The sequence below is a fragment of the Brienomyrus brachyistius genome, unplaced genomic scaffold (assembly GCF_023856365.1).
Source record: "Brienomyrus brachyistius isolate T26 unplaced genomic scaffold, BBRACH_0.4 scaffold153, whole genome shotgun sequence".
NCBI lineage: Eukaryota > Metazoa > Chordata > Actinopteri > Osteoglossiformes > Mormyridae > Brienomyrus > Brienomyrus brachyistius.
The window spans coordinates 196831-219508 of NW_026042428.1; the positions used below are offsets into that span (position 1 = coordinate 196831).

Consider the following 22678-nt stretch of genomic DNA (forward strand, 5'->3'; position numbering starts at 1 on the left):
AACGGTAGACAGACCCGGAGTTACAGATGTTTGAGCCAAAACTAATATAAAGAAATCCAACAGTTGTATTATTAGTTTTTAGTGTGCGTGCAAAAATCAAACATAAGGAAATGTATATATGTTTTGGGAACATTTTTTTTAATTTATGGCTTCGTTTAAGAAATTACTCGCATAATAGAGGAAATACTAGGGAGCCGCGCCGGGGCCTCGTACGGACTCCATGGTCACCTGACGAGAAGTGAATGAATTGAATGCGGTGGGGAGCGAGCGAGCGGCTGCGGAACGGAGCTGGGAGCGCAGCGGGGCGGGCACGCGCACCAGCACCAGTACGCGCACCAGCACCAGCGCCGCCTTTCCCACTTTACAGCACTCCACTACACCAGCCTTTCTTTTAGCGGCTCCCCCTTTTTACCCATCCCGAATGTGGCTTTTTAAAAGTTTCGGTGTTCTTTTTGTATTTCGGATCATTTTAAGAAGACACTGAAAGTGTTCGCCATGGAAAGTCTGGCATTTCCAGGCTGATCCATGGACCGATCGCCGTAAAGCGGATGGTTTTTTTTACTTTACTTTGCACAAATAAGGGGAGCATAAATTGAACTGGAGGGACGCTGACTGGGGCAACTTTTTGTTGCTGTTGTTGCCTTTTTTTGCGACTCACCTCCTCTCAGCCGAGTTTGATTCAAAGTTAAGAGCCAAGATGGCGGCCGATTCCGTGCAGGTAAGAAAACTTAATAACTCGGCGGATACTTTAATTAAAACGCGTCCACGCCGCTAGAAACTGTGTCCAGCCGCGCTACAAACATCGATAAATTACGGGACCGGCCATCGGCGGAGGATAAAGGTTATTTCCCCGGCTGACAGATTCCAGGAGGGATTTTCCTGCCCCCTCCCCCCAGGGAAGCAGGGATTGGGGCCTGGAAAATAATTAAACAATATTCCAACTGTTGCTCCATTGCCGACCTGCAGAGAAACGTTTACATTATATATGTTTCTAAATGACCCCCGGTCCCCGGCGGATCCCGTCTGTGCGGCTTGTCCCCTTGCATCGCTTCTTTTCTTTTTCTTTTTAAAACAAAACGGGTTACATATGTACAGAACGGACACACGGTTCGTATTATGTTCTTTCCAGTTCTTTAAACAATGCGTGTGGTTCCCTGTTAATTATCCTTTATGGTATATGAAGAGGCATTTTACACATTAAATGTTTATTTTGAGCACCGTTACGGGGCCATGTTTCCCCAGTCGGAGCTTGCAGGGCGCAGTAACGTTTATTTTTGGCAAAGCGCGTTACATGGGGCTACCCGCGGTGAGCAGTAATGATATCATTTCGCTTAAGGTCGCTTAGCTGAGATCCGAAAGCCGAGAGACGCTCGAAAACCGAACTTTTAAAGGTGTCTTCTGTCGTTTTAAGCAATGCATAATTGCCGAGTTATTTTATTATTCCATATTTTTGTGGCGTTTGACAGGCAGCCTGCAAAGCGTGGCCCGGCCGTATGGCCCCATAAACAGCTGCTTGTTCCTTCTCTCTGTCTGAAGACAACGCCTCGGCATAAATAAGCCGCGCGGGTATCGTGACGTGAACCGGCACCTTACCGCGAGCTCCAGCCCCTCTGCTGTTTACAGTAACATTCATATTATCACATTATAATCATGACCTTCTCATACAAATCAGCCTTCAGACCATGTGTGTAATTCGTATGTTAAAAAACCCTATGAATACAATTTATTTTCTGCTCGATGCACATATGTAGTGTATTGTTACACATTCCCTGTGATGGGGGCTCATTTCAGTCTGTCTGATTTTCCCCAGCTGTTATGATACTGAAGGCATATTTTACCTTACAAGCTCTAAGGTAGCTTACTAAGGCACTGTACTTTAGCGCAAATCGCGTTGGATTTTCTCTGTTTTGCCGTGTGACACTGAGGCCGCGGACCGTAATGGCAGCACTGAGCCCCGGTAACTAAATGGGGCTGCATTTCGTCTCCGTCTTTCTCATGGGATCTGATGCATTGCCTTGCGGGAGGATAGGGGGTAAGTGGAGTTCTGGGCATGTTTAAAAGTGTGTTTTAAAAATGCAACTTTTTTTTTTCCTAAAAAAAAAAAATACGGGGCATTTATATAAAATGGGAGGTTTTCCCATGGGCCGGCGACAGGATAGCCTCAAACAGAGGCAGACACGCATCCGGTGCAAGACAATAGCGCACAATTAAGCGTCCGCCCGGCAGGCAGATCGGCGTAGTGTTTAAAAAAACTTAGCTTTGATTCGTAAAGACATTTTTAATCACAATTCATTAAGATATACATTTAAATTTTGCTACATTCTGTTACATGAATGTCCTCCTTTGATCTCGACTGTGCTCTGATTTTGTGAATATAAAACGAAAAACATTCTTCCGTTTGCACCACAAAATATTTACATTTTCAAATGCACAGATTTATTTCCTCCAGTCATCTCGCATTGTGCAAGCGCACTGGGTTGCGAGCTGTCCCGCAGCGGGACTGAAACTGCGACAGGAAAGCGATACTTCCAGGTTGTGTCCAGGAGCACTTGATCGTCTGGTTGCTGTAGACCGAGCTGGTCCGTCAGGTATACTTCATAATGACAGGCTTTATCTGGAGCCAGATCTCTACTGGGAGGGCTCAGCCCAATTAATCACGCGGAGGCGGAGCCTTCTGCGACCTGGGAAGTGGGTTTGTTAGCAGAGCAGTGATTGGGCCCTGCCTCTATGTATACGTGTATTTTTTGTTTGTTTTTTTTTTTTTCTAAAATGTCATCTCTGTGATTCAGAGACCTTTGTAGAATGTCGCCCTCTCTGCTGAGTAAAGTTGATGTGACTCAGTGGATTGTTCATTTCCACTGACACATGCAAACGGGTCTGTTTTCTTTTCTTTCCCAGATAGACACCAGCTTGTACTTTCGCTTGTAATCAGTTGATGGAGGTGCTGCAGCCTGACAGGATAAATTAGCTGGTGATGATTTTATTATATGTGACGTATAAAAGCCGGGCCAGACCGTCTCCAGGGTTAAGGGCCTTGCTCATGGGTGCAGTGGGGATCTTGGGGATTGAACCAACAACCTACAGGCACCGGCCACTTTTCCTGATGCCGACCTGTCTTTTGGTCCAGGTAGAGACATGGGAGTCATTTCCCTGGGAATTTTTTTTCCTGCTTCCCTGTAGGAGGGACGTTTAAATAAGTTTTGCTTCGGACTGTAACGTCCAGGTCTTTCCCGCTAAATTGCACTTGGCAGTGTGCGGCTCCTGGGTAGTTAGACTTTGAACTTGCGTTAATCGACGTCTTTATTGATGCACCCTCATCGTTTGGGGGGGGGGGCTCGCTGTCTGCGGTCCATTCACGCTACCCAGGGGTGCCTTGCTGCGCCTGCAGGCCCCTGTTGTGTCCACGGCCCTGGGTGGTGTTTCTGGGTGGAGCTGATCATTCGCACGGTGGGAGTAAAGCCTGGGCTGTGATCCACAGGCGGTGGTTTGACTGAGTCATTTTCCCAGCATGCTTAGCTTGGAGGGTGGTGTCCAGAGGCAAAGCCCCTGTCGGTTAAGCAGAGATATTTGCGCTCTGATCCCCCCCCCCCTGCCCCCATGATTTGGGTTGGTCGGTGACCTCCACGTTACCTGTGAGTCACTGGTTACTGGAGCCCCTCCACACTGGCTCACACTGCCTGCGTCTTGGCGTCCTCAGGCCTGGGCTCCCCCGCCCCCGGATGCGCTCTCTGCACTCTTACTGCCCCGACGTGGACACTCCATCTGCAGGTGCTCTGGCATGTAGGATGGCCGAGCTGCGCCCTCTGTCCCCCTTGCTCCATCACTGTCCCCCCTACGCCGTGCGTGATCCCAGAAATCCCCTCTGCTTATGGTCTCTCACTGTTGAACGCCAGTTTTTACAGTTAGTGTGACATTGTGCGTATCTGTCCACTGCCACACAGCGGTTTAGCACAAACGGCTAATCTGCTATGTGTTCGTTTTATTTGTTACACCATATCATTTTAACTGGTTTTTTTTTTTTTTTTAAGTGCCTAATCGTTTTGTAAATATACAAGTTTGTGAGATCGAAACTGTTGTAGGAACAGCACAACGAATTGACTTAGTCAATGTCATTAATCACGTCTTAGTTGGTGCGTGTTGTTAGCACGCGTCGCGTCGTTAGCATGTGTTGTTAGCGCGTGCTGTCAGTGCCAGTCGCTAGCTCCCGTCGTGTTGGAGACCTCAGCAGTCGAGGTTTCTTCTTTCACACCTCCCTCATTCCTAAAAAATGTTCTTCTTTGTGCTTCCCGCTACTCGAGGCAGCCTGCGGCCTGAATGATGAGCTCCCACACATCTTTTCCAGTTGGGCCCTTGGTTGTGTCTTAGGAAGCCTAAAATAACCCTGCACCCAGTGAGACGCCTCTTGTGGGTGGGACCCATTCTGTGATTAGCCGTGTGCGGGAGTCACATCTGTGTGTAGGGAGTGCTCTGGGATGAGTGACGATTACATGCACATGGTGAAACGTTTAAATTGGGGGTCCATTTGTGCCACGCACTTGTTGTTGCCCCCCACCCCAACTGCTCCATATAGGGCCGCTAGGTGTGAGTCAGCATTCAGTCTGCCTGGCGCTGAGAGCAAAGTGGCCACGCCCTGACCGTAAATCCCACCAATGGCCACCGTTTGTGTCCTTGTGGCACCGCCCAGACACACCTCGGCTGAGGGGGACAGCTCTTTCCGGATTGGGCCTTTGCATGTGTGTTCTGAAGGGTGTGAACCCCACCCCCACCCAGCAGACACATGAACATAGTACAGCAGTGTGGCGGTGGTCTGCCCCCCGCAGGCTTATTTTAAGACCTTACTTCCCTGGGATTAGCTCTGGCCTGCTCACTTTTCCTGTCCACTCCCATTTCATCTGCCACTAGCGTAAGTGGGATTTTGCCTCCAAAATAGTGCCTATGTATGTCTTTGGGGGTGGGGGGTAACCTGTAATCCCGTCTTCCTCCTGGCTGCACGGTGATCGTTCATCCTGCGGAAGCTGCACCGCTGCCGACCAGGACTGTAGAAGGAACATTGCACTTGGGGGGGGTCTGTGGGTGTCTTGAAGGAGGCGGAGCTTAAGGTAACGGGCAGGGCAGGGTGGCCGTTCCCACTGACTGTCCAGGCCGGGGGTCCGCAGGCTCTGCTTTGGGCTGTACCCCCCCCGTTCATTTCCGCGCTCCTGCGTGTGCATGCGGCCTCCTTATGAATGGCTGACCGAGACCTAATGTTACGTCTCAGTCTGTTTCCAAAGCAGTAGTAGGATTTTGTTTTTTTATTTTTGGCCTTGCTCCATGTCTAACTGTCCCCACATGTGCTGGGGGGTGATTTATATTTAACAGAGCCGGCTGAGTGGACCTCCCCAGTCCGCTGTGCGATAACTGCAGGCGGCGGGGGGGTGTCTGTGTGGTGGGACCCCCCGCCCCCAAGGGCCGCTTTGGGGAGTGTGCAGTCAGACGAGATGCTTTCTTTCCGACTCGGGGTCACCTTATTACCAATGGTGGTCAAACCCAGCAGTTTTAACTGGTTATTTGGTTAGCTAGTCGAGTTTAATCATGGTAGATCATGTTAAAATATGTCCTGACTTTTTATTGGTGTGAGTTGTGCAGATATTATCTGCCTTTGAGTTGGGGCACTTTAGAGCCGCTTAATCTCGTTAGGAGGGAAATCCCTGCACCCGCGGCATTTGTGCTCCGGGCCGCCTGGAAGTCGAAGCTGTTGCGGTCGATGGCACCGTGACCGGCTCCCGTTTTGAGGTCATGGGCGTGATGCTGCTCAGTGGTGTTTGCTGAATAGCTTGTTGTGACCCATATCATCTCAGAATTCATGTACTGTTTTTAATTATTTTTAAACCTCATCTTGTCCGTGCTTTTGAGTGTCGTCATCAGAGGGTGCTGGTCTGTTTTTCCGACCGTGTTTGGGTCAACAGTTGAAATCCCACATGCTCACCCAAGGCCTTGCTCTTAAGCTGTAATTGCGCCGTTAGCCGAATAAACCGCTTTCGTCATCTCGTGATGAAAAGGTCGCCTTCGTTGAGGTCCAGCTGTCATTTTTGGCTTCTCTCCAGGCATTGTTCTATAGAACCACTAATTAAAGGCTCGGCTAATTATGTTCAGTCTGGGTTTATTAAATTTTTCCAGGCTGGTCATATAAAGTGATCTCAGCCTGCTTTTCTGGCCCTGTTGTGTTCCCTGACCTCCTCACCTTCCCGCCATATCCCAGGGTGACACTCGCAGTCGTATGGTGTCGGAGCGCTTCAGCCTGGGCCACCTCCATGACCTCTCTGACACCATGGTGCAGCAGAAGCTGGACGATATCAAGCGGGAGATCCGCAAGGAGCTGAAGATCAAGGAGGGTGCAGAGAACCTGCGCAAGGTCACCACTGACAAGAAGAGTCTGGCCTACGTGGACAACATGCTGAAGAAGTGCAACAAGAAGGTGGAGGAGCTGCACCAGGAACTGCAGGAGCTAAATGCCCACATCGTGGTGAAGGACGCCGAGGACCTCATAGGTATGCTGGTCCTGGTGGCCTTCCGGTCTCCCTGCATCCTTTAGCTTTACTTTCACTAGCTAGATTATTTCATTTCATTGGCCTTCTCTGATTGGTTGGAAGGTACTTTGAAGAGCTACTTGACGTGGCCAATCAGGAGCGATGCTGAGAAATGCAGAGCCGGTGATTGGCTGGTAACAGGGTTTCATTCTGTGTCGTCCCACTCGGCTCGCCTTGATGCGGGAACAGTCAGCAGCGGCTGTTAAGTCTAACCTGGGTGCGTCGGGGGGGGGGGGGTCTTTGTGGGCATTTAGTGATTCACGGGCTTGGCGAGATTGTGTGAAACCCGCCGCTAAAGGGTCAGACGGCCAGCATCTCAAAGCCAGATCTGCTCAGGTCGGCTTTAAGCTTGTAAACATGAATTTGCGTATGACTGCCGGGGGTGGGTGTGGTTTGGTGTGCTCCACCTTAGTGCTGTGGTGGCGGGAGGGGCTACCACATGGGTGGGGGAGGGGGGCAGCTATTTTCAGCTTATCAGTGTGGCCTCCAGCTATGCCGCGGCTTCTGGAAAGGAAGCTCTTCCCTGATAAAAACTCCCAGGTCTCCGACCTCCGTATCCGAGACGGGATTCGCTGGTGACCTGGTGCGCCAGCCGTGCATTCTGGGTACAGGAGGCTGCCTTTGGCCTTCCTTTTCATAAGGCCATTGGTATGTTTGTCGTGTACAGCTGAGGAGATGTTTGGCTGTAGAACGGGAAGCCATACTGAAGCGCGTCGGCTGATTTATTGACACGTTGATGCCGTACAAAGTCCCCGTGAACTTTTATTGCTAATGGCTGCGCCTTCGTTCATCACGATGCTCTAGGAAGTTGCTCAGTCCCGTCCCTCTCGTTCCTTCACCTCCCAAATTCATTGGGGGGGGGAGAGAGACTCGTAAATCCGGTCTTTGCATCACCGGGTGTCACTTCAGAGGTCTGGCTGCCCACGACGGGTACTGTGTGTGTGTGTGTGTGTGTGTGTGTGTGTGTGTGTGTGTGTGTGTGTGTGTGTGTGTGTGTGTGTGTGTGTGTGTGTGTGCGCGCGCGCGCGGTGTTTCCCCTACCATTATATTAGGGGGGTGCCCCACCCCCCCTTGAAGGCCAAGTTAATTTTATTTATTTTCTATATAGCGCCAGATCACAACAGAACTCATGTAAGGTCACCTTTCCTATAGAACTGGTCTATACATTCTCCTTTTATCAAACAAACTAAATAGCCTCATGTTATTTATCTTATTTACACTATAGCTTGTCATTTTTCTCTCTGGCGGTCATGCGTTTACAATTCTCCTCTGCTCTTGGTATCGCGCGTGGCGGAGCGCCGCCCCTAAGAGGGCGTACAGACACACACACGCACACTCAGGTGAACACACTCCCGCCAGCGGACAGAGAGCGCGCCTTGGGAAATATGTCGCCGGCCACCTGAAAAGCAGACGAAAATATCTGCTCCCAGGGTGCTGAGAACTGCACACTTTTTGTCATAAAAAAAATTCTGATGTTTAGTTCAGTTGTGATATTGACTGCTGTCATTAAAAGATGCACATGAACACCATGAATCCTCATGGTGTCCGTCTGCCCCCCTGTGAAAATCCGCCGGCGGTCCGTGATAATCCACCCACGAGCACTGACGCTCAGCCCCGGGGGACTCGTGATGGAATCCCTGGAGGTCCGGTCCTGCCGCTTGCAGCCCAGCCGACAGAACAGGAACGTCGTTCTCAGGGCTGCAGGGATGCAGGGTGGGGCTTTAGCATGCAGAACGACAACAGGCCTCATGCTGCCACCTAGTCCCATCAGGCCTTCATGGCCGCCTCGGATGGGATTCCCGACCAGCACGTGCTTAAACAACCTTCCCCACGGCCTGTGTGGCCCTAATGTCTGCCCGCGTGTGACACAGTGGTCAGTTAAATGGTGAAACCTTGGTGGGGGGGGGGAGTTGTATCGTCTAATCGGATGTTTTCGGAAGGATGGGGGACCATCGTATTGTCATCAGACGCCCCCCCCCCCCCCAGATGAAGGGCAGCAGCTTTAGCAGATCGCCGGCGTCCCGCTCCCTCCCACCGAGCTGGGCGTCTCGCAGGCTCTTCCCGTGAGCTGAGTCACCACGGATGGGGAGGGTCGTACAGCAGGCTGGCAGGAAAAGTCTGGGGAAGCTTTGCAACTGAGTCATTTGTTGCTCTGACTGGGTGCTGGGTTTGCGCTTGTTGCCACCCCCCACCCCACAGTACTCGGGGCCATTTTGAAACAGGGGGCTTCTGTGTGGCTCTGGGATTGGGCCCCACCCACCTTTCACCCCTCCCACACTCCTGACGCCGTTCCAGGACTGACGTCATCTGCCCCCACCAGGGTGGCACCCCCTGGCTGTGTTCATGCACCCGTGTTCCCCCCCCCCCCCCATCACACACCACCCCCATCACACCCGGCTGCTGGAGTCCATGATTTATGGGAATCCGGCCAGACCACCGCTGCTCCTCGAGGGGTCACCAATTCCGCTGATCCCCCGGCTGAGCATGCCGAGTCAATGCAGCGGCAGACTTCCAAAATAGGAGTGGACCAGCGCCGCATAGACTCTGAACGTCTGACGCTAAGGTCTCCGCAAGGTGGAGCGGAGCAAATTCCCCACATTTCTGTTTTACGGCTGTGCCGGTTGTAACATCGACGTGTTCAGCGCGCCAAAGCCGGATTCCGCCTGAGCTCTCTGGCTGGGCTTGGATGTCGGACTTTTTTTGGGGGAGGGGGGACTGAGAGACCCTCCCTCTGAAATATGGCTGCATGCTGTAATGTTTCTGTATATTTAGGAGACGTTAAAGGTTACCGCAGAATCATCGGCACCTTGTCTGTTTGCATGATATTTTAACGTGCCAGGTGTACCAACCCGGCGTCTCCCTGCCCTTAGTTTCTGCGCGTCAAACATGTTGCCATGGTGATGTCAATTGCAATGCGATGCTGGCGGGTGACGCCCGGTGTCCTGTGGGTGTTATGCTCCTTTGCCACCCTGATCTGTGTTCCCGCCGTCTACCCCCCCCTCCCTTTCTCCTTCAGGGAGGATGGGGGTCTCCTACAAGCACCCAATAGCAGCAACCTCGACCCCCACGGAGCTTCCCTTGGTGGGGGGCGGGGGGGCATACCAGCCAGGCAGCATAGAGGTATCAGGGCAAAACGCCAGCCTGCTGCCCCCCCCAAACACTGGGGAAGCCTCTCAGAGCCACAGCCTGGTTTTTAAAATGGAAACACATCCTTGATCATGAATCATATTAAGCTCCTCCAGTGCAGTTTCCCCCACTGATGTTTATGTTAGCTAATGCTAGCGACGATTCCCTGTCCTTCTGCCAGCTGCTACCAGTGCTTGATGGGGCCCGTTAACCGCCCGACGGGGAGAGGAACAGGCTCAGCTTGTTTGCAGGTTTTTGTTTTCTACCTTTGTTGACGGGTGGTTACGTACTCTCTCTCTCTGCACAGGGGGAGCGAGGCCAGGCCCTGCTGTTTGCCTAAGAGGTGTGCTCCAGGCCCTTGGCTCAGCCTGGGAAACTCTTTCCCAATGACTGTGTCGAAGCCCAGCGCTCTGCCATGAACACCAACAGGCCCGACTTGTCCGTACAGGTTCCCCAGCAGTGGACTAATCTGTCAGGGGTGCTTATTGCACAACACGCTCCAGATAATTAGCTCGTGATGGAGAAAGCTGAAAGCCTCGACCTAAATTTTGAGATATGGGAGTGTGTAATTAGATCTTGAGACGTAAAGCGAGCTCCCTAAAACGGGAATACATGTGTGACCATTAAACCGAAGCCGGAGCGCTGGAGTCCTCCACTGGTTTTAGCGCTAGCGTGTTAGAGCTAGCGTGTTAGCTTTAGCGCCAGGCTAAACCCAAGTGGCGTGTTTGCCAGCGGGGGGTATTTGCACGAAGGCGGCGAGACGAAACCTGATGCCATCCTGGCTGACAGGCGTGAAGGACTCCACACCTTCTCGGGTTACCCACTGGGGCGGCCGTCTCGCTGTCTCCACTGCTGGGGGGTTAAGGCCACATTGCACCCCAACTCCATAAAAACGGGCCCCGTTTACGGACGTATCTGAGCAGGGAAGCCAATTCAGGAAAAGCACTTGTCAGGAGTTCGATGTCAGAGTTGAATTCGAGTTTGGCTGCTTAGATGGTTAGGGGAGCTACCTAGCGTTAGCTTTTCTCCACTGTAGCTTGGAATGAAGCTTTATTTGCCTTCAGTATTACTGTAGGCACATTGTAATGTGCCGGTCTGTGTGTCCCGTAATTTGCTCTCCTTTTGTAAGACATACTTATAGTGTGAATTTTGAGCTCTGAACATAAAGTGGGACTGATTCCAGGATGTGACACTCTGGGAGGCCTTCACCTCTAAGAAATACAGGATGAAATGACTGATATCCCTGTAAATAGGCTCTGGAATCGCCTACAGCATAAGGTCGTTGTCCATCCTGCGCTCGTGACGAATATCTGGTGGGTTTAAGGGCCCGGCAGAGTTTTGGCGCCGGGGGGGGTGGCGTGGGTGTGGTGTGACTCTGCGAGCCCTCGTCTCCCACCAGACCATAACATGACAGCTGCATTTCCTTGTGTGTGTTTTGCGTGTTTCTCAGAGTGCCCCCTCACGCCGGACACCCCGAAGAGCGAAACGTGCGCGTCCACCAACAACAGCCGACTGGCCGCCCTCAAGCGGCAGAACAACATCGAGCTGAAGGTGAAGCAGGGAGCCGAGAACATGATCCAGATGTACTCCAACGGCTCGTCCAAGGTGAGCCGCGACGGCTTCCCGCGCTGTTCCGGATCCTTCCGGAAACGTGCGCGTGCATGAGCGCACACAGCACATCGTATAAAACTGGATTAAAGGTTTCGTCTGTAGAAATTGCTAGCAAATTCCATTCAAAAATGGGAGCAGATGTTGGGTGAAATGCATTTTGGGACATTTGGAGATAAAAGGCCCCTCCCTCAACATACATAATGCCTTTAAAATCGTACGGGGGTGCCCTGTAATAGGTGCTTATGATCGTGGAGCTTTAGAGATCTCCAGTTTTCATGCTAGTGGAGTATTAAACAGGTGTATTGTCTCTGCTGGAGAAGAGGATGTAGAAAAGGTCATTTTAAAGTTAAGTGCTATTACCAAAGGAACTTGTTTGCATTACGGAGGACGTCAGTTTCTGCGCAGACGCCCCGGTTTCATTGCCCTGTGTTTGTCCTTTATTTATTGATTTAGTGGAGACTTTTATCGAAAGCGACAAAGCAGGGTCAGGCGGTCCTTGGAGCAATTGGGGGTCCGATCCTTGCTCTGGGGCCCAACTGTGGCATAACTCCGCCGATGCTTGGATTCGAACCAGCAACCTTCTGATCACTGCCAATTTGAAAAACCTGCCCCAACAAGTGCTGACAAAGGCCGTCGCGGGCGGATGCCCGGCCACGTGTGACTGCCCGTTAGCGCGGCGAGCGTGGAAGGCCTCCGTCGGGCTCAGCGGGTAGCTGGAGACACTGATTACTGTCCGCCTTGGAGTCTCACCCCTCTGGTGGAGGAGGGGCAGCTGATGGCCATTTATGACAGCTGTTTGTTATCTGCAGTGCTAGAAGTTAATCTTTCACTGTGGGATGAATCCCCATGCTGACGGGAAGTGACAGTACCTCAAATGTGGGCTAATAAAGTTCTGCATGTTTGGATCCAGCCCTTATTTAGCCAGTCCAATTAAAGGTGGCCTTGAGCTGGAGATCAGCTCGGCCCCATTTCTGCCACTAAGCTGCTTAGTCAAACGGCCAAATAGAGGTCAAGCTCTGGATGGATGGTTCTTTCTGTCCTTGTCAACCGTGAAGGTCAGTCACCTTCCCACGGGCCGAAAATGAGCAGCGTTAATCATTAAATGATCATGCTTTTATTTGCCATTTACACAAGTACAAGACCAAGGCTTGAACCAGCAATCTTCTGATCACAGGCACAGGAGACGTAGCTGAGCAGGGCCCCACTAATCCACTAGCCGCTAATTAGCAAAGCTAACTTCTCACATATGTTCCAGTCTGTCATGAGTATGTCTGCAGCAGCTATCAGGGACGGTGTTGGCAAGTTATCTGACAAGTTATCTGGTTAAGCAAGAAATCCTGCTTTGGCCCCTGGTCATCCTGCTTCATTGGTCTATAGCTCTGTCAATCAGAAACTGGAAAATAACGAGCCGAGACCCTCTTTCTCCAGGTTATCGCTCCAGTCCTACGAAACTAAATTGCTGAGCAGGTTAAAATTCCAGCTCTCTAGGTATGTTTAGGGGTTTCGGAGCCCAAAACCAAACCGAAGCTAAATTCATAGAATAAAACTTAGCCGTCAGCTTCTGCTACATTTTTTAGCGGTTACGGTTTTGAGTTATCAGATGAAACTTTAGAATTGGCAGTTATCGACGGTATCTTTTCAGTTATCTACGCCTATCAGCGCCCGTTAGTAACGTAGCTCTGACTCTGTACCCCCAGGGGTCATCGTAGCTTCTCTATTCTGTTTTTAATAGAGTTTGTGGGTCAAGCTCATCACTCAATATTTACTGGCTAACAAGGGGCTCATGCAGTTACATGGTTTGAGTGGCGGTAAACGCCGCTGCCCGGTCCAGGTTACCGTTTAACTTGTGAATGACGTCATACACCTTAATCAGCAGGTACATCAGCACTCTGCCTCGCTGAGATTCCGAAAGCTGTAGCCTACGTGTTACTTCCAGCTCTTTTTTTTTAATACATACCACCGGTTTTCAATCATCCTGTATCCCACCTGACCGAGCAGACTTGTGGCTAGGTACAGCAGCCTTAGCCATGCGCTGAACTAGTTTCAGTGTGTTCCTGTACGGCTGCTTTATACTCACTCATGATAAGATCCTTCAGTAGAGAAGAGCAGAATGCTGTGGTGGGGGTTGGGGGGTGGTGACTCTCCAAGAGCGGCCCCAGGGGCCGGGAGAGTCCCACATCCTGTAGGAAATGACACCAGCCTCGTGTCAACCAGGAAATGACAGCCCGTGTCACCTGACAGGCCGTCTCCGCGGGAACCGAGGGAGGAATTTCGTATGGAATTTTGTTTATTTGTCAGGCGACCCTGCTGGCTGGTGATACTTATTAGGACAGGCTGAGGACGCCTTCCTTTGCGGCTTTTTCTTTTGTTTTTAAGTAGCCACAACTACCTGACCTTTTCCCAAGTGTGAATCTCTTTCGTAGCTTAGTAATCAGTTATTTATACTAATTTATGGACACAAATGTTAACTCGGTAAAGGATACAATCCAATTAATAAAATAGCCCCTCCGAAGCTGGAGGTTAAGGGTTTTCCCAGGGGGTCCAACAGTGGCATCAGTCTGCCAGACCCTGGATTCAAGCTGACAATCATCTAGTCGCAGGCATAGAGTTTCAGTCCACTGAGCCACAAGCCATCTCATCATATGAGGTGCTGCTTATTTAACATGGATTTATCAAATGGAAATTCCCAGGTCATGTGTGATTTGGTTCTCAATGCTGACTGGTCAAGAGCCCGTCCTATCAGCTGTGACCGGCTGCACGGCCGACCAATGGGGCGCGTCTTTACGTCCCCGTTCCCTTCACCAGGACCGCAAGCTTCTTGCCACCGCGCAGCAGATGCTGCAGGACAGCAAGATGAAGATCGAGTTCATCAGGATGCAGATTCTGAAAGCCAGCCAGACCAACGAGATGGGCTTCGAGAACAATGACGGGATTGGTAAGCAGCAGTACCGGCTAAACCCAATAGGCATCCTGGGTGAACAGCTTGCCTAGGGTGTCACGTGGGCTTTGACCGGGTCGATGGGGTCAGCACTGGACCGTTTGTCTGCGAGTTGAGATGAGAGGTCAGTGGTTCGGTGAGTCCGATGGGGTGTAGACCACGTCCGCATGGGTTTCCTTAAGTACAACTGGCCCACCGTCTCTTCCCCAGCCAAGCCGATCATCAGCCCGCTGGACCTGCGGCTCGAGGAGCTCCGGCATCATCTCCGCATCGAGTACGCCGTCACCGAGGGAGCCAAGAACGTCATGAAGCTGCTGGGGTCCGGCAAGGTCACAGAGAAGAAGGCCCACTCTGAGGTAGGCAGCCCCGTCAAACCAGGAGGGCGACGAGGACCTCCACTCGACGGGGGACCCCCGCATCCTGACATGATGTCCGGTTAGCACCATAGAACTCGGGCTGGTCATTCAGCTCTTAAGGTTTCCTGTATGACGGACAAAATTCTGCGAGTAAAAACTGTTTTGTTTAGCGAAGCCACAGAGTTTAGCATTCTGCTTACAGTGATTATTCACTCGGGCACTGCAGGCATGTGGGTTTGTGACTCGAGTGTAGATGTTACTCTTGTTGTGCTTTCAATCATGAGGGTAAAATGATTGTGTGGCGTTGAATGTCTGGTATCTGGGTGGCCATCGGGTGCCAAAAAATAATCCCGCATCCCATTAAACGCCGGGCGCTCTCTCTCCGCCCTCCCTGTCATGCAGGCCCAGGCGAGGTTCAACGAGTCCAGTCAGAAGCTGGACCTGCTGAAGTTCTCCCTGGAGCAGCGGCTAAGCGAGCTGCCCAAAAACGACCCCAAGTGCAGCATCATCATGGAGGAGCTGGCGATGGTGGCCTCTCCGGCGCTGAGCCCCCGGCAGAGCATCATTTCCACACAGAACCAGTACAGCACCGTGGCCAAACCCGCGGCATTAACAGGCAGGAAATTTTATCCGTATGCTTTGGTGTGGATTTATGTGGTTTAGTAACATCATGCGGTTGTTAACTCTTGTCCAGTGCCGCTGTGATGTTTCTGCGCTGAGATTCATTGCTGAGTAAACATCTCCGCAGCACTCTGTGGAGGCTCGGTGCTTCTTCTTGGCATGTTTGGCCATCATGTCGCCCTGTGAGGGTGTCTGGACAGTGCCAACGTCTCCTCAGTGCCTGTTAGGAAGGGATATCTCTGTCCTGCAGTTTACACAGCGCAGTCTCAGCAGCGACCGTCGCATCAATCAGCCACCGGCATCTATGGGAATGAGCGTGCATTTTTATCGGTGGGAGGGACGATCTGGTGGGGCTCTGCTGTACTGCTGTCATTGACCCCGCCCCCCACCTTGTAGGCACACTGGACGTAAGACTGATGGGCTGCCAGGACCTCCTGGAGAGCATCCCGGGCCGGTCCAAGGCTGCGCCGGTGCCGCTGCCAAGCTGGAGCCCCAGCGACACGCGGTCCTCCTTCATGGGTCGCAGCACCCGCAGCAAAGTGGGGGGGAGCCGCAGTTTCTCCAAGACAGACGACCTGTCCAGTTGAGTGAGCGTCTCCTGTTGGACACTTGTATGATTTTATTTTTCCGTAGCCCGTAGCCTCTGCAGTATGTCCAGGTTTGCTTGGACAATACAGTTGTTCACTCACTGCATTCTGGTGATGTAATTTGCCTGTAGTCCCTTTGTGTCCCATTGTTTGTTTGTGTCGCATACAGATGAGATCAGTGCTGTGCTGAAGCTGGACAACACAGTGGTGGGACAGACCAGCTGGAAGCCTGTAAGCAACCAGTCCTGGGACCAGAAGTTCACTCTGGAGTTGGACCGGGTAAGATCACCCTAATGTGCCACTGTGGTTGAGTGATATGGGGGGGGGGGGGCAACAGTGCTTAACAACAGGATGTGATGTTTGAGTAACGGGATGTTCAGTGGTGTTTGGTAGACGGTTCATTGTAGCGTTGGTGTCTATGGGACTCTTGCCTATTGGAAGTTGACTTCACTGTGCTAAGACTCCACCTTCTAAAAAAAGGAGAAAAAAAAGGAACTGTGGCTAACTTTGACGTGATCTGTCTGAAAAAGCATGGGAGGGTTGTGTGATCGGCGATCAGCTGTGAAACGAGGCAGTTCCAGGCCTGTTTTGGGCCGACAAGACATAATGCCAAACCCTGATTAGTGCTAATCTCATACCGGCTAATAATGCCGTACACAAGTCCTGCTCCTTATCTGGGGTTGTGCAAGCAGCCCGGCACCTCCTGACACTCCAAGTGCGGCCCACGTGCTGTGCCTTGGGTCCCAGGCGCCACTGGACCCGGAAAGCAGCTTTGCCCCCGATGACATAACGGCAGCTTTGTGGTCTTTATTCAGATAAAGTCTTTGTGGTTCCTCTAGCACCCCGACGTGGGATGTAAGAGATGTTCAGGCATTGATGAGGGTAAACATTGCCATTGGCCCTGTTCCCATCTCTCGCTGCAGTCCCGAGAGCTGGAAATCTCTGTGTACTGGAGGGACTGGCGGTCCCTGTGTGCTGTCAAGTTCCTTCGGCTCGAGGACTTTCTGGACAACCAGCGCCATGGCATGTGCCTCTACCTGGAACCCCAGGGGCACGCTCTTCGCAGAAGTAGGTCCCTCTTTTCAAGCCCCTTTCCGGCGGGGGAGATACCACCTCTTAACCTCTAACGTCACCTCTGCAGGTTACATTTTTCAACCCTGTCATTGAGAGGCGACCCAAGCTGCAGAGGCAGAAGAAGATCTTCTCAAAGCAGCAAGGTGACTGCCGCAGAATACTCATTTTCATGGGATCAGGAATTCAGAAAAAGCAGAGAAGCGCATGCTAGCTTCACTGAGGTGTCAAAACCGGTTCTGCAGACTCTTAAATCAGGTGCCCAGGCAGCCCGAGGCACTGGTGACCAAGTTGGGTTGCTGTAGTGGAGGAAAACTGAAAGGAGTTGTAGTGGCCTGTTGACCCAGCTGACTGATGTCCATGCCTGTCCTCACCCCCCTGCACACAGGAAAAACGTTCCCCCGTGCGCCTGAGATGAAGATCAACATCGCCACTTGGGGGCGGCTCATTAGAAGAGCCATCCCGTCCGTCAACTACTCCTTCAGTCCCCAAGTGGCCGAGCTGCAGGTGGAGCCAGCGTCCCCCGTGCAGCCGGAGTCCCCACCCTGTATCAGGTAGTGCCGAGCTTTTCCCCCAGTCAGTTCCTCCTCGGTTGCATTAAATGTTCCTCTTCCTCTTCTCTTCGTGTCGAGTCATGCTGTCACGCTCCGCCGTGTGTGAAGCGCCATTGTGTGTTCCTCGGGATGTGTGCAGGCCGATGCTAAGGGCGCACGAATCGTAGCGGAGGAAATTGTGACATTCGAGATGAAGTGATAAGGTTTTGGCTTGGAGGGTCATGGAAATGACGCTCGTGCGTGGGGGCGTGTTTCCGACGGACGTGTGCGGATGCGGGGAAAGGTGACATGCGTTCAATGCCTGCAGCGGCGACCCCAACGGTGACCAAGCTCGATTTTGACAAGGAACTGCCCCCTGCGCCCAAACGGAACTCTCACCCCCCTGAGATCCACGAGCCACCCCCTGAGAGCAAGACCCCCGACAAGGATGAAGTCAAGGTAGCCGAGGCCTATGGTGGACACCCCCGCCCCCTCCCCCAGGGGCACACAAGCCCTACTGTCTTATCAGTGTCAATATTAAAATTCTATATCTCATTTTCATCTGTGGTGGTGCTACCGTGAGATCTGACTTCGTTTTCTCCCGATAAACCCACCCCCTCACTCCCACTAACAGAAGGCTCTGGAAACGTTCAACTTCCTGGATGACAGGAATAGCATAGTAGTTGAACCAGAAGACGACACCGTGGCAGGGCAGGAGACGCAGAGGTCTGATCTGGAGCTTACGGCAGAAATTAGGTGAGGAGACCCCCCGTAGGCCATCTCTGTGAATTACAGGTTTTTTTTTTTTTCCTGGACAATCTCGTTGACTGAATCTCGTGTTTGGTGTCGGATATATGCAACAGCGCATTCTGCATCTCTTGTTGATGCCCCCCCCCCCCCCCTTTCCCTCAAACCCACCCCCCTCATAGGGATGAAGACCAGTTCCAGTTCAATCTGAGCGACTTCAAATGCATTGCGGTTTTAGGCCGCGGTCACTTCGGAAAGGTAATTTCATGTTTGGTAAACTTCTGTTCATAAGAAGCCACAAATGAATAGAGATCTTTGCTTTCCATGACGGTGCTTGGTGAGCCAGAGAGGAAGTGGGTGGCTGCCGTGTCATTGGGCTCCATAGAAACCGCCCTTTGGTTTGATAGGTTTTACTGGCCGAGTACAAGATCACAGGGGAGATGTTCGCCATCAAGGCCTTAAAAAAAGGGGACATCGTGGCTCGAGATGAAGTGGACAGGTACGGAACCCCGGCTCGATTTTATTTTTTTTACCTTCTTCCAAAGTCCCTTCGGTTGTTGATGTGTCTGTCCACCCCACCGCAGCCTGATGTGCGAGAAGAGGATCTTCGAGACTGTGAACAGCGTACGTCACCCATTCCTGGTCAACCTCTTCGCCTGCTTCCAGACCAGAGACCACGTGTGCCTTCGTGATGGAGTACGCGGCCGGCGGCGACCTCATGATGCATATCCACGCCGACGTCTTCTCCGAGCCCCGGGCTGTGTGAGTGGCGACGCTGTGGTGCTGGGAAAATCCTTTGGCGGATCTCGTGGATTGTCTTTGTCAGAGCGATTCAGAAACATGCCTGATATCTGCACCAGTATCAGGTACCCATGGCTGTTCGTTTGCTTTCCCTACAGATTTTATGCAGCCTGTGTGGTGCTGGGACTGCAGTTCTTACATGAACATAAGATAGTATACAGGTAAGATCGGCTCGCTGTCCAGAACACAAACGCCCTCTCCCACACTACTTCTTGAGCCCTTATAGAATAGCCAGTGGTACTGTGACCTTGTATTCTGTTTTTCCAATTTCATTCATTTCCTTTAGCAATTCGGGAAAGCAGCGTCAGACAGTCCCAGCAGCGGGGGGGGGGGGGGGGGGGTTAAAGGCCTCGCTCAAGGGCCCTACAGTGCTGACCCTGGGATTTGAACCCGCGATCTTCCAATCAGGCCTAAACACTGCCCCAGTCGCCTCCCTCGGGGACTAACCACTCCTGTTTCCTCCTCCTAGAGATCTGAAGCTGGATAATCTACTTTTTGGGACACCGAAGGATATGTGAAGATCGCCGACTTTGGCCTTTGTAAAGAAGGTATGGACTCCATCTTAACCATAAATGCCGGTGCTCGCTAACGGACAGCTCTCGATGTCGGCCGTTTTGACACCATGCTCTTGCCAAGGAATGGGATTCCGAGACCGGACCAGCACCTTCTGCGGAACGCCGGAGTTTCTGGCGCCTGAGGTGCTGACAGAGACGTCCTACACGCGGGGCGGTGGACTGGGTGGGGGCTTGGAGTGCTGATCTTCGAGATGCTAGTCGGGGAGGTGCGTGGTTCGGCTGCTCTGGCTTCAGGAAACTCCCCCCACCTTTAAAAACTAAAGCTAAAGCTATAATGTAAATCCGGTTATGTGACAGTACACAGCGAGCAGTTTGTATCGCTTATCCTCTTACCCTGTAACCACAGTCCCCTTTCCCCGGCGATGACGAGGAAGAGGTGTTCGACAGCATCGTCAACGATGAAGTCCGCTACCCGAGATTCCTCTCAACAGAAGCGATTGCCATCATGCGAAAGGTGTGTGTCAGTCTGCAGTTGGATGTTGCATCAGGAGATGTTTCACATGATCTCTTTATCTTCAGCCTGTTTCGTGGGAATCGTCAGATGTGCTGATATTTACAATTACGGCGTAATTGGATGCTTCCCCTTGTGTGATTCATCCTTCCTCTTCCATGTACCTCATCTGCAGCTTCTGAGGAGAAATCCGGAACGGCGTCTTGGAGCGGGGGAGCGTAAGTGAAAAGGGTTCCTTTCTTCAGGGTACGTCAGCGAAGCCCGAGGCTCGTTCTTGGCTGTTAGCTGGACAGGCAGCCGGCCGCTCTTACCTGCCCTCTTCCTGTTCTTCCCCCAGACCGTCGACTGGAACGGGCTGCTTGCCAAGAGGGTGAGACCTCCGTTCATCCCGACCATCCAGGGCCGAGAGGACGTCAGTAACTTCGACGAGGAATTCACCTCGGAGGCGCCCATCCTCACACCGCCCCGGGAGCCCAGATTCCTGACCGTGGAAGAGCAGGAGCTGTTCTTCGACTTCGACTACATCGCAGACTGGTGTTAGCCCCCAACCCCCCCGCCCCCCCCACGACACTGTGAACCGGCACAGCTGCCTGTAGCTCCCACCAACCTCTCCTGGCGAAGATCTGCCGTTCCTCTCCAGCCTTCTGTTGCACCCTGTGCCATTTATGGGACCCACAAGTATTTTTTTTTTATATAAACACAATGAAGACTATTTCTAAGTGAACTGCCTTAGAAGCAGGTGGTGGTGACCTCACAGGTGTGATCATTTCATATCGTCTGAGCACTGGGAACATTTTCGATGAATTAGTGCAAGAACTGACTTCTCGACCAATCGCAGAGCGGCGCCTACTTCACTCTGAGATGCCTTCACCCTGCCATACCTCTGGCTTCTCAGACAGTTGGACTCCATCCAAGGCAAACTTACGGACATCATTGCATATTTTCAGCGAGACCGGAGGTCCCTCCAAAGTAAGAGGCTATCAAATATTGACATTCTTTACATCAGACTCAAGGTTTCCCCAACTGACCCTTTTCCCGCCGGAACGTTAATTTCATCCTTGCCTCATTTTTGTATTTATTGCGTCTGTTTTTAATATGCCTTATGTGTTTTTCGTCGATTTTTAAAAAGCCTCCGATCGCTAATGGACAGGTACAGAGAAGCTACCGGAGCTGGTTGCCAAATTGTCGTATTTTTGTATCCATTTTAAATCGGAATCGCAGCAAAAAAAAAAATCTATTGGCCGGGGAGAGCTTAATTTTAAATGAAACGGGGGAATCAAAAGTCCTGTGTGACCATCATTGGGAAACAAACTGTATAGTTTTTATATTGTACTTTAGTAAACCAGCATGTTGGATCTGCTGTAAAGGGGGAGACGCATTTTTACACATAGATATGTTCGGTATTTCAGCAATGGAATGATGTCAGAAGATGAAAGCCATTGTGGACCTCTGTAACGGAATGTAAAAAAATGTATATTCAAAGTGAAGTGTATATTTTAGCGTTGTGCATGCCAAAGCAGCCCGTCTTTTTTTTTTTTTTTGGGGGGGGGGGGGTTATTATTTCCAGCCGGGACAGGGCAGAGCCAGGCCTCTAGCGATGCCAGAGAAGCAGAGCTGATCCGGGACCAGCCAGGTCACATGCCATGGCTTCATTCGGAGAACAGGAGCGAGATCGTCGTAATCGTCTGGATGTTCAGGGGGTCTCAGCTCTGATGCTGTACAGTAAATGTTCTTAAAGATGAATCACTACAGGGTGGGAAGGGGGGGGGTGTATTTACACATTTACATTGAAAGCACTAATTTTACCTGTAGTTTTGAAAGTTTTAGCTTACTTGTGAAAAGGTTGTAAATACCTTCTATATACTGTACGCTAAACTGGCTGCTTGAGCACACGAGTGATGGTTGTGAAAGGTTTGCCACTGCCTGGTCCTGCAGGGCGGCGGCAATGAGCGCGGGGTGCTAAATATTTTACAGTTATTATGCATATTGTGAATGCACAAATTAAACATCTGTAGCAGAGATGGCTGGTTCTTCGTCTTGTGTTTATGGGTTGGGAGATTGTAAATTAGCTTCAGAATCAGAAACTTAAACACTGGAGTGTAAGAATATTAAGGTCGGAGTTGCCTGGTGGGGGGATGACGTCCCGTGTGTGTGTGTGTGTGTAGGTAGGCACCTTGTTTGGACTTGATCATGTCACACTGAGGCAGTAGCTGAGCTCCGCGTGACTGGCTTTTATTTAAAGCCAAAGCACAGCCCTCAGGTGAAAATGTTCCAGTTTCTGGAAAAAGGAAATTTTACCTGTTAGACTTGTCCAACCAGGGGGCGTGGCCAAGGTGCGTGCATAAGTTTGACTAATTTATACATCGGTAGCCGAGGAGTGGGAGGGACACAGATGGGGACCCCCCTCCCCCCAGCACTGGAATACTTGAACGATGATACATTTTGCATTGCCATGGGGACCAGCTCCATGAGACGCTTATATTGGAGCAGGCTTGGGGGGGGGGGGGGGGGGGTCACAGTGCGGGAACAAAGTCCCACCATTGGGCCCTTCAATCCAGTGAGCCACACCCTGCCCCCAACATGAAGCCCCCAACATTCCCTGCGTATTTCATAACAATGGGGGAATTTACGGAATTTACCGGCAAGCGGAAAGGTCAGTTGGACTGTAGCATGAGCCACAAGAAGAGAGAGTTAT

At 51.5% G+C, this 22678-nt stretch overlaps 1 protein-coding gene across 1 annotated transcript; it reads left to right on the forward strand.

The window, feature by feature from the left end:
* Positions 1-269: 269 nt before the first annotated feature.
* Positions 270-22004, forward strand: LOC125728077 (serine/threonine-protein kinase N2-like). The gene is given in 27 exon segments (XM_049005143.1): positions 270-718; positions 6239-6527; positions 11143-11297; positions 14109-14238; positions 14452-14597; positions 15000-15213; positions 15615-15800; positions 15975-16084; positions 16729-16854; positions 16856-16873; positions 16947-17022; positions 17265-17423; positions 17738-17868; positions 18044-18165; positions 18339-18414; positions 18564-18655; positions 18741-18840; positions 18842-18918; positions 19056-19118; positions 19427-19454; positions 19457-19505; positions 19594-19683; positions 19686-19738; positions 19879-19986; positions 20159-20201; positions 20204-20229; positions 20321-22004. Coding segments are annotated over 27 exon segments (2892 nt in total). The 5' UTR covers positions 270-697; the 3' UTR covers positions 20525-22004.
* Positions 22005-22678: the final 674 nt, after the last annotated feature.